This window comes from Lipotes vexillifer, unplaced genomic scaffold, assembly GCF_000442215.2.
Source record: "Lipotes vexillifer unplaced genomic scaffold, Lipotes_vexillifer_v1.1 scaffold853, whole genome shotgun sequence".
Lineage (NCBI taxonomy): Eukaryota > Metazoa > Chordata > Mammalia > Artiodactyla > Lipotidae > Lipotes > Lipotes vexillifer.
Window position 1 is genome coordinate 1,980,269 of NW_006792734.1, and position 11,784 is coordinate 1,992,052.

The 11,784-nt window shown below is 42.3% G+C and overlaps 2 protein-coding genes across 3 annotated transcripts in view; both read left to right on the forward strand.

The window, feature by feature from the left end:
* The window catches only part of SMCO1 (single-pass membrane protein with coiled-coil domains 1), a 5,103-nt gene extending 805 nt beyond the window's left edge, over positions 1-4,298 (forward strand). For both annotated transcript variants that reach the window (XM_007465870.1, XM_007465869.1), the window contains exons 2-3: positions 1,639-1,788; positions 3,770-4,298. In XM_007465870.1, the coding sequence (XP_007465932.1) occupies positions 1,639-1,788; positions 3,770-4,214 (595 nt within the window). In that variant the 3' untranslated portion in view covers positions 4,215-4,298. The remainder of the gene's footprint in view (positions 1-1,638; positions 1,789-3,769) is intronic.
* Positions 4,299-9,046: 4,748 nt separating this feature from the next.
* Positions 9,047-11,784, forward strand: part of RNF168 (ring finger protein 168) — a 42,419-nt gene continuing 39,681 nt past the window's right edge. Inside the window, exon 1 of the mRNA XM_007465871.1 lies at positions 9,047-9,347. Coding sequence (XP_007465933.1) covers positions 9,047-9,347 — 301 coding nt within the window. The remainder of the gene's footprint in view (positions 9,348-11,784) is intronic.

Genomic DNA, 11,784 nt, shown 5'->3' on the forward strand with positions numbered 1-11,784 from the left:
CCAACTTGGCTTCAGCAATATCACTGGGCAAGTCGGCAGCATAAAACGTATATAATAGTCAAATTATAAAATCAGAATTGTGTTTTAGAATATCTCTGGAGAATGGATTGGATGTGAAAAGGAGGAATCAAGTTAGACTACTGTAATCCTAGGTCCAAGTGAAAGATGGTGATTAACTGGCTTACTGGAGATAGAGAGGACGGGAGAGATTAGAGACACGCTGATGGAGAGAAAGGGAAAAAATGGTGAGTTATTCTGAGATTTCTAGTTTGAGGAACTGGGTAGATGGTGATGCCATTAACTGAGCTGGAGAATTGTAGCAGAAACACAGATTTGCAGACATGTTGTTTAGGATTTACGTGGAATGATCGGGAATGCCTTTTGGTGAAAAGATTCCAAAGAAATGCTCCAATTGTAAACCTTTATACTGAATGACAAGCTAGAGTTTACCTCTAGAGTTCAAGCTGGAGATGACCTAAAAGCAATATCTTCTTAAAGGTCTAAAAGTTAATACAAAGAGTTTGCCAGATACCATAGTTTTGACTTGCAGACAGAGATTACTGGCATATTAGGTCATGCAGGCCTATACTACAAAAATGCACGTTTCGTACAGAGCCTTATCTATATGTAAATAGAATCCAAAGCAATGAGAAAATTCCATTGCCAAAATTTCTGAAGATGGGGTGCGAGAGGAGGGAGGAGGGACTTAGTAGATTCAGCTTAAGACAGCTGAGTTTGACATCACCATCCAGGTGGAGATGTGCAAAACATAGTTGAATATACAGGTCTAGAGCTTAGGAGACGGGTCGTACCTGAAGCTAAATTAGCCTTGGGAGAAAGTAAAGACCAAGAAGAGAAAATGGTCAAGGATAGAACCCTAGGCAACCACAACAGTATTCGGGCGACTGGGGACATAGAAACTCAGGGTACTGGCTGTGTGTGTATCATTTCCTTCGTGAAAGACAATGTGGGTGGCTTCAGGCAAGTGAGTTGTGTGGTTCCAATTCTCTGTGGTTCAGTTAGACATAATTTTGGTGCCACAGCGCCCACTAATGATCAGGGCTGTTCAGAGCTACTCAGATGCCCCTTTTGCTGTTACACTGCTTAGCATTTCACTAACATCAGAAATGTCAATCATAGGAGACACGTTGTATTACTTCTGTGTAAGGTCTCTTATAGGTATTGGGGGACAGGCATAAAGAAGTCCAAGAAATAGTCTCTGATCCTCTCCCTCCAAGAGCTTACAACTTAGATCATGAAAAACTAACTCTTTTTGAGACTCAATTTCTTTATCCGTAAATAGTAAAAATGACTGCTTTACTTCTAATGGTTGATGTGAGAATCAAATTAAAGCTTGTATAAAATATTTTTTAACGTATAAAGTATGGTACGAAGACAAGACATGGCATGTAATTGAGGTCATTAGACAATTCACATGTTTGGCAATATAAGGAATGCCAGAACTAGGATGATGACTAGAGAGAACAGCAAATGGGAACATCTGTTCATAATCTTAAAATGTAGATAGCTACTCAAATTTGATAGTGGTTATAAACAATGTATTATAGCCTTATATTAAGACAGAACCTTAGTTTTGTGCCCTGACCTAAATTAACCCTTGATTCTTTCATCCTACAGAGTAGACCACAAACTCCAAGCATTAGAAGCACAGTTTAAAGAACTGGACTTCACCAAGGATAATCTGACACAGAAATTTGAACATCATAGCAAGACTCTGGCAAACCAAGCTGCCCAAGATGAGCTGTGGACAGCAGTTCTGTCATTCAAGTGAGTATCCAATCAGAAATCAGTGGAATTTTGTGGTTTTGTGAGAGCTTGCTGTGGTCATTCTAAAATTGGGTTTCTTTTTTTAATAAATTTATTTATTTATTTTTGGCTGCGCTGGGTCTTCGTTGCGGCATACGGGCTTTCTCTAGTTGCAGCAAGCAGGGGCTTCTCTGGTTGTGGAGCATGGGCTCTAGGCACGCAGGCTTCAGTAGTGGCAGCACACGGGCTCAGTAGCTGTGGCTCACAGGCTTAGTTGCTCCGCAGCACGTAGGATCTTCCTGGACCAGGGCTCAAACCCGTGCCTCCTGCATTGGCAGGCGGACTCTTAACCACTGTGCCACCAGGGAAGTCCCTAAAATTGGGTTTCTTAATATGGTTCCAACAATGGATTGTGAAGAAGTTACATTTTCTTAAGCTCATTCATTCAAAAGAGATTAATTTGAGCACCTGTTTACTTGCCAGAACTGTAGTACACATCTCAGAGTCCCTTGCTTGACAAAGTCTTACTAACATAGAGATGGATAATATAACTCCTCTGCCATGGAGAAACTTATAGTATGAGTGGCCTGAGATCTAAGCTATCCAGTTTAGTGCAAGCCCTATTTCTTTTCTTTTCTTTCTTTTTTTAAAAATTCTTTTAATAGTGTGTATCTGTTAATCCCAAACTCCTAATTTATCTCTCCCCTTCCCCTCTGGTAACCGTAAAATTGTTTTCTATGTCTGTGAATCTGTTTTGTAAATAAGTTCATTTGTATAATTTTTTTAGATTCCACATATAAGTGATAACATGTGGTATTTGTCTTTGTCTGACTTACTTAATTATAATCTCTAGGGCCATCCATGTTGCTCCAAGTGTCATTATTTTGTTCTTTTTTATGTCTGAGTAACATTCCTCTGTATATATGTATCACATCTTCTCTATCCATTCATTGGTCTATGGACACTTAGGTCGCTTCCATGTCTTGGCTATTGTAAATAACTACTATGAACACTGGCAGGCCCTATTTCTAAAGTAAGCATTTTCTAAACTGCAACAGCTGGTTGTTACCTGAAAACTGGGTTCAACTCTTGGTGGGCGTTGAACCAAAAGACAACCAAGCCAAAGACTGGGACAAGAAAGGATGTATTACTTGCAGCAAGTAAGGAAAACACCAGGGATCTTTCCCAAAGCAGCATCTTCCCAAACAGCAAAACTGGGGAAGTTTTAAGCTAAGAGCAATGCATATTCATGAAGGGGCTTGAATAGAGGAGAATTCAGCAGCGAATTGGGGCAAAGCAGAGTCCAAGCTTTAGTTGACTGAAGTCATAAGGGTCAGAAAAGGTCAACATCATTATTCCATCTTCCACTGGGTGAGGACCTCAGTTCCTGCAGAACTCAAAAGATATGTAACAGATTGTTATATACATCCCTTGAGGAGGAACTAGGACTCTTATCACTAAACTATTTTTTCTTGACAGCTTTTCCTTTGTCCCTGCATTCCCTCACTTCCCATTAAGATCATGAAATACTGAGACCTGTTCAAGGTTAAGCACTGTGGCCAGGCTTAGATCACAAAATGGCTTAGGTCAAAAATGGCTTCTCTTGGGCTTCCCTGGTGGAGCAGTGGTTGAGAGTCAGCTTGCCGATGCAGGGGACACGGGTTCATGCCCCGGTCCGGGAGGATACCACATGCCGCGGAGCGGCTGGGCCTGTGAGCCATGACCGCTGGGCCTGCGCGTCCGGAGCCTGTGCTCCGCAGCGGGAGAGGCCACAACAGTGAGAGGCCCACATATCGCAAAACAAACAAACAAACAAACAAAAAATGGCTTCTCTTATGTCAAGAGAGCCATGCCTGGTTCTCTTTCTCTGGGGACCTCCTACTGTATCTGCTTACAGTTCTCCTAGTAGGTTTATACTTCTTTGAATTAGCCTAAGAAAATTCTTTTTATGTTTGTATGTAAAGAGTTCTAATGCTTAAGAAGCTCTCCACATTTTTTGTAGGTTCACTCCAATGGAACTGAATATTTTATACAGCTACGTCATTGAAGTACTCATCCGCTTGCACACTCGTGTGCTTGAGAAGCTTCCAGATCTGATGAGAGGTCTTCCCACCTTAGCCTCCATCCTTAGACGAAAAGTCAAGAACAAGCGCATTAGAGTTGTATGGGAGTCTGTTCTGGAGGAGCATGGGATGCAAGAAGGAGATATCACAGCACTGTGTACCTTCTTTGTAGCACATGGTAACAAGGCCGAACACTACATTGCTAAAGTAAGGCAAATGTATATAAAAGATGTCAATTTCATGATCACTAATATGGTAAAGAACCAGGCTCTGCAGGATGGTTTGCTAAAGGCTGTTCAGGTCATTGAGAAGGGAAAAGCAGTGAGGGCCTCTGAAGAGCAAAAGTCATCCCTAGAAGAGTTGATACCATCAGCCAAAAGCTAACCTGTTACCCTAGACCCAGAGATTATGCTTCTAGTAATTTATCTTGCAAATGGGGAAAAAATACATACATGCAACTTATTACAGGCTTATTTTTTTTTTTTTTTGCAGTACGCGGGCCTCTCACTGTTGTGGCCTCTCCCATTGCGGAGCACAGGCTCCGGACGCGCAGGCTCAGCGGCCATGGCTCGCAGGCCCAGCCGCTCCGCGGCATGTGGGATCCTCCCGGAGCGGTACACGAACCTGTGTCCTCTGCATCGGCAGGCGGACTCTCAACCACTGCACCACCAGGGAAGCCCTACAGGCTTATTTTTATAGCAAAAGTGAGGAGAGTGTTAAATTATGATATACAGTGGATACTTTCTATGTAGCAATACAAGAGAATGAAGAAGCTCTTCATGTAATTGTATAGTAATATGGAGTTATCACCAAGATGTGTTGTTTTAAAATATTCATTTCCAGGGCTTCCCTGGTGGCGCAGTGGTTGAGAGTCCGCCTGCCGATGCAGGGAACATGGGTTCGTGCCCCGGTCCGGGAAGATCCCACATGCCGCGGAGCGGCTGGGCCCGTAAGCCATGGCTGCTAAGCCTGCGTGTCTGGAGCCTATGCTCGGCAACGGGAGAGGCCACAACAGTGAGAAGTCTGCGTACCGCAAAAAAAAATAATAATAAAATAAATAAAAACTAAAATAAAATATTCACTTCCAATATATATTGCTAAATGGAAAAAACAGGCAAAAACAAACATATAGGCTACTATATCTATAAACTTCATAAACTTCTTCTGGAGAAATACATTAAAAAGTGATAACATTGGTTTTCTTAGGGAAGAAAACTGAGAGGCTAGGGATCAAATGTAGGAGGAAGTCTTTTCAATGTTAATCTATCTGTACTTTTTGAATTTTGAACCATGTGAATGCATGTACTAAAAGCAATAAATAAATAAAACATCTAATATATTTTGTATGTTGATATGCATTTTCTCTCTAGTACAGTTCCATAGTTATTTGTACTAGAAAGGGAATTCTCACACACTGACCATATATTTATAATTAAAAAAAATTTTATTTATTTGGCTGTGCCAGGTCTCAGTTGTGGCATGCGGGACCTTCGTTGCCACGTGTGGAATCTTTAGTTGCGGCATGTGGGATCTAGTTCCCTGACCAGGGATCGAACTCATGCCCCCTGCACTGGGAGCGTGGAGTATTAGCCACTGGACCACCAGGCAAGTCCTATTTATAATATTTTTTGAATAAATGCCATGCACTAGGTAGTGTGAATAACAGAAACATTTTAAAATGTGGATCCTGCACTGCAGGTAAAAGTTAAACACTGATGCTTTATTTGGGAGGTACAAATTCAGGACAACCAGAATGAGTAACACTTTGGAAGGCTGTTATGTAGAGAAGGATGAGAAGTAATACAAGATGATGTGTTACCTTGCTGGCTCCTCCTTGACAATAGGTTGCTTGCTAGATCTATGCACTCAGTCTTGTCCTTCTCTAGACACATTGTTTAGAGACACCACACCAAATAAAAAAAATAGAGAGAGAGAGAAACCATGTGTTGGAAGTGTTACTGAACCAAACTTGGTCTGTTTGCCCGCCATGCAGCAAAGCCAACCTACTAACATGGGGGTGTGTTGAAGGAAAGTGCAGTGTTTATTGCAGGGCACCAAGCAAAGCGAACGGGCAGCTAGTGCTGGAAAGACGACAGGAACTCCTCTGTGGCTTCCAGAGACGGGTTGTAAAGGCAACTTTTGTTGTGAGGGTTGCAGCTCACGGATTTTCTTTTGATTGGTTGGTTGTGAGGTAATAGGGTGATGTTCTGGAATCTTAATCATCAACCGATTTCTACAAGTTTAGGGTCTAGTGCTTGTGATCAGCATGTAGTCACCATCCTCCACCTGGGTGGGGTGAGCCTTAATTTCTTCAGAACAACTCAAAGATCAGATCATTGTGTACATCCCTTGAGAAGGAACTAGGACTGTTTTATCACTGAAATATTGTTTAACCTATTATTAATTTTTCTACTTGGCTGCTTTTCCTTTGTTTCTGCATTTCCTCCCTTCCCTAATTTGTAACTGCTTGAGTCTACTCTTTGGAACTCAGGGAAGGGCTAGGAAACAAAAGCCTTTGTTTCCTACAAGAAACAGGAGACATGGAGGGGCCTTTGTAGCCGGAAGGGCCCTGCAGGGTCCTGCTTGGTTTCAATCCCCCCTTTTCTTTGATACTCCTCAATCCTACTGGAACAAAAAAGGAAATAAAGTTTTCTACAGAGAGGTTAATCATAAACTTGGCAGGGAAACTCGATTTTAGAGGGGCTTGGTTTCAATAGGAAGAAGGAAGGAAAATTTCTCTGTTGTGCTCACAAAGTCTATTGTTTTCAATTGGTCAAAATTGGCTCTGTGGGGAGTGACCCCCTCATACTTCCAGGATGCATCCTCTAAGCCCTCCTAGCAGCCACTGGGAAGCCAGTGACTGCATTGTTCAGTGCAGTGTTTCACAGGATCCCAGAAGTGGCAAGAGAAGCCAGAGATTCCAGAAATGCAACTGGTCAGCCCCAGGCAGAGGAAAGGACTGTGGGTCCACAAAGCAAAGGAGGCCAGGGAAATCTGAGGAAGCACATAAAATGAATCCATTACACAAGACACAGGTACCGGAAAATAGAAATCAAAATTCAAGAGTTAAAATAAGATTACAAAAAAACCCATAATCACTAGGCAATATACAAATGAGTGAGTTCAGAGGAGGGGTATCATTGTGTGGTGGAGAAATATCTCCTAGAGGAAGTGCCTTGAACTGATCCTTGAAGGAGGCAAAGCCACGAAGCAACTCATTTAGGATGAACTGAGATTTCAAGCAATGGCCCCAAAACACAAGATTTGTATGACAGTGAATAGATCATAACTGAATGTTTAAAAGAATAATAGGAGATTCCACAGGAAAAGGAGGTTGGGATCACATTAGGGAGCCTGGAATTAAGGGATTGATACTATGGACAACTGGATGACAACCAGTTTTTTGAACTCGAGTTAAAAAAAAATGAAACTTCCAAAGCTCTCTAGAAAGGATCCACATCTCCTAGTTTTGCCTTCATCTGTAAACCACTCATCTCCAGCACCTAAATGACCTCAGCAAACCTAAAAGACCTTAATGACTATTTACATGCACAGTGAATTTCTTTTATCTTCGTCAACAGCTATTTAGCATTTCCTCAGAAAACTCAGACCTGTTTTTTTTCCAAAAATTTTAAAATTGAGGTAAAACACACATAACATAAAATTCACCACCTTAACCATTTAAAAACTTTTTTTATTATTTTTTTAAGACTAGTCAAGTGCAGTAGTGAGAACCACCTTAACCATTTTTAGGTGTACAGTTCAGCAGCATTAAATATTTACATTCATAAAATTGTGCAACCATCACCACCATCCGTCTCCAGAACCTGTAAAACTGAAACTCTATATCTATTAAATAATAACTCTACTTTGTCTCTATGAAGCTTGGTTCTTAAGTACTAGAGATCACAGTCTTTATATAATCCCCACCGTTTTCTTAGCCAAAATCTACTTTTTCATACAACTCAATTCAGTAGGATCAGTTGTCAGTAAAAGAACTCAATACCAAAGTAGAAAAACTTATTCCAAAAGCATAAAAAGATGAAATATTTTCCTTTTGACTTCCTTTGTAATTCTGATTGCTCTAGACTGAAATTTAACAATAAAGTAGTTAAGCCCAGGATCGTGGCAGCAGCCCCAAAGTTTGTTTCCCAAGTGCCTGCTAAACTGCAGCAAGTTTGTGGATTCTCTGACCACAGCCTTTCTCGGAGATGCTTTTCCAAGAACTTTGGAAAGTGACCTAAGAGGCTTAGTTACAAATTAACGAAAACAGAAGGGTATTCTGAGGAGTACTGAGGAAAGAATTTTTTAAATTACTATTCGGTTTTTAGTTTGTTTTGAGGTTTCCCATTTTCCGCCCAGAGACTAACCTTGCGACACTTCCGAGTTTCCGCAGCCTCCGGGAGCAAGAATCACGCGGGAAAAGTGGAGCCGCAGGGGTTGCGACGCAAGGGGAGGGCCCTCTCCCGGGGGCGGGGCGGGCGGCGCGCGCAGGCCCGGAAGTCCCTCCCGGCCAAATGTTAGCCGTCTCTGCTCTTGGTCGGTTCTCTAAGGTGGGAGGGGCCGTTTTGGCGGGCAGCTGTGACGTCACTAGCCCTTGTCGGTTTGCTACAGCACTGCAGCCAAGATGAAGCTTTCTGGCTGACGGAAGAAAGGCGAGGGGTGGGCTCAGAGCCCCGGGAAGTGGTCGCTTGCGGCTCCACAGGAGCGGTAAAACTGGAGTCCCGCTCCAGCAGAGCCCGGCGTCCGGGCGGAAGCAGCGTTCTTTCTCGAGCGGTGGCCTGGCGGCCGCTTGCCTACACAACATCAGACTTGGCTGCCCGGAACTAAGAGAGCGTCCTCGCCTGGTAAGAGGGAGGAGGGGAACTTGGTGCGAGCCTCCTGCGGCGCCAGAGAGCCAGAGCCCACCGTCCTCCTTGCCGCAGCGGTTGTTAATGCCTGGGAGCAGCCAAGGTTCATTTGTTTTCTTTCCGGATGTTTGTCTTAAACATGGACAAATGCACCGCCTTCCAGGGTCGTACTGTTTGTTTACCTTGCCAGCAGAACATCTTTTTACTTCAAGACGTTTGATACTCCCAATCTCTGAATTCTGGTAGGCTGCTGGGCATAATATTTAAACACAGAACTGTTAATTTGCTTTTTCCTTACTTAGGCTGGAAATACGATTCTTTCTCTTTCAGGTGTTGATGTTGAATATGCCTTATTAGCATATTAAAATGGCTGTGCCCAAAGACGCCATCCCTTCCTTGTTGGAATGCCAGTGCCAGATCTGTGTGGAAATCCTAATTGAGCCAGTGACACTCCCTTGTAACCACACGCTCTGTAAACCATGCTTCCAGTCGACTGTCGAAAAGGCAAATTTGTGCTGTCCCTTCTGTCGCCGCCGGGTTTCTTCGTGGACTCGGTACCATACCCGAACAAATTCTCTTGTCAATATGGAACTGTGGGAGATAATTCAAAAACACTATACAGAGGAATGCAAGCTTAGAGCCTCTGGGCAAGAATCAGAGGAAATTGGTGAGTAAAACCCAGCGCGTTTGTTATCTAAAATCAAAAATCCTTTTAAAAGCCAATCACCACTAGTCCATTTTTTTAAATTAATTAATTAATTAATTTTTGGCTGCGTTGAGTCTTCGTGGCTGCGTGTGGGCTTTCTCTAGTTGCCGCGAGCGGGGGCTGCTCTGTGTTGCGGTGCACGGGCTTCTCATTGCAGTGGCTTCTCGTTGCGGAGCCCGGGCTCTAGGCGCACGGGCTTCAGTAGTTGCGGCACGCCGGCTCTAGAGCACAGACTGAGTAGTTGTGGCGCGTGGCCTTCGTTGCTCCGCGGCATGTGGGATCTTGCGGACCAGGGATCGAACCCGTGTCCCCTGCATTGACAGGCAGATTCTTAACCACTGCGCCACCAGGGAAGCCCCTAATCCATTTTTTTAAAGAATGAAACAGAAAGCCCGGTTAGTGTTTGTCTAAATTTTTCAGGGGTATTTGGGTTTTATGGGTCCCAAAATGTTGATTAAGGTCAGTGGCACGATTTTGTTCATTGTCACAGCGCAGGCTGTATTCAGTTGATATTTGCTGGATTAAAAATGAAAAGAAAAAACCTAGAACAAAAGAATTGCCTGCTAGAGTCTTAAGTCATGTGAAAAGTTATATAGACACACATGAGCAATAGTGTAGTATAGCAACAGCAGAAGTAAGGAAACTACTGGATTCTTGTGTTAATATCTTTTTCACTTTAAATTACTTTCTCTAACTTACTTGCCGTGCATCACCATTCATTTCATTCTTCAACTTGCAAGTGTTACAGTATCCAAGCTCTCTCTGCTCCCTGGCGACAGGCCAATAAATCAGAGACGAGGTGTTGAGGAAAGGAATACGAGTTTATTTGGAAAGCCGGCAGACCGAGAAGATAGCCGACTAAAGTCTCAAAATAACCATCTTACCGGGTTTGGATGCCAGTTTCTTTTATAGCACAGAGAGGGGGAGGAGATGAGGAAGTAAAGTAAAAAAGCCATAGATTTTGCAAATATCCCGGATGTTTCCTTGAGCAAAGGCACTTAGGTTTAACATTCAGGCAGAGGGGCAGGGTTCCCCCAGGCAAGCCATTAAGTGTAGACAGTATCCTTTTAGTGAACAAAAGCAACAGGAAGCAAAGGTTAAAGTAAAAAACAGATCCTACATCTAGTCTGATTTGCCTCTTCCCTGTTACACTGGGAGCCTAAAATAGCTTTCTGTGGCCAGTTCCATCTAGTTCATCCATTTTTATTCATAGCTCTCCACAGTATGTACTATTCATTATGCTCCAAACTGAACACTGGACTCTAGCAGCCTGATCACTCACGTGATCAATAAGTCATGCAGTGTTTCATGTTTAGGCTTTGAATGTGGTGCTTATGCTCTGGTCTACTTGCCTTATTTTGGAATTCTTTTTATTGTGGTAAATAAAATTTGCCATTTTAACCATTTTTAAGTGTACAGTTCAGTGTTGTTAATTACATTCACAATGTTTTGCAGCCATCACCACTGTGTTTCCAAAACTTTTTCATTACCCCAGACAGGCTCTTTAACCATTAAGCAATGACTCCCCATTCTTCCGCTCCCCTCCCCCTTTCCGGAGTTTCTAATCTCTATGAATTTGCTTGTTCTAGGTTTTTCATATAAGTGTGTTCATTCAGTATGTCATCTGTTGTGTCTGGCTTCTTTCATTTAGCATAATGCTTCCAAAGTTCATACAAGGTTATATCAGTACTTCTTTCCTTTTTAGGGCTGAATAATTTTATGGATATATTTTTTTCATTCATCCATTGATGGACATTTGGGTAGTTTTCATCTTTTGGCTGTTTGAACAGTGCTGATATGAATATTCATGTACAAGTATTTGTTTGAATATGTTTTCATTTCTTTTGTGTATATATCTAGGAGTGGAATTACTGGGTCATATGGTGATTCTATGTTTAGCTTTTTGAGAAACTGCCAAACTTTTCCACAGGTCTGCACCATTTTACATTCCCACCACAATGTGTAATCGTTCCAATTTCTGCACATCCTAACCAACACTTGTTATTTTCTGGGGTTTTTTTGTTTGTTTGTTTTTCTTTTAATTTTTTTACAGCCATCCTAGGAGGTGTTAAGTGGTAGCTTAGTGTGTTTTTTTAATTGTGGTAAAGTATACATAACAAAATTTACCATTTTAACCATTTTTAGGTGTGCAGTCCAAGGCATTAAGTACATTCACATAGGTGTGCAACCATCACCACCATCCCTTTCCAGAACTTTTTCATCTTCCCAAACTGAAACTCCATACCCATTAAACAACAATTCCCCAATTCCCTCTTCCTCCAGCGGATGGCAACCACCATTGTTACTTCCTGCCTCTATGAATTTGACTACTTTGGGTACCTCATATAAGTAGAATCATAGTAGCTGTGCTTTTGTATCTGGCTTCTTCCTCCCCTCC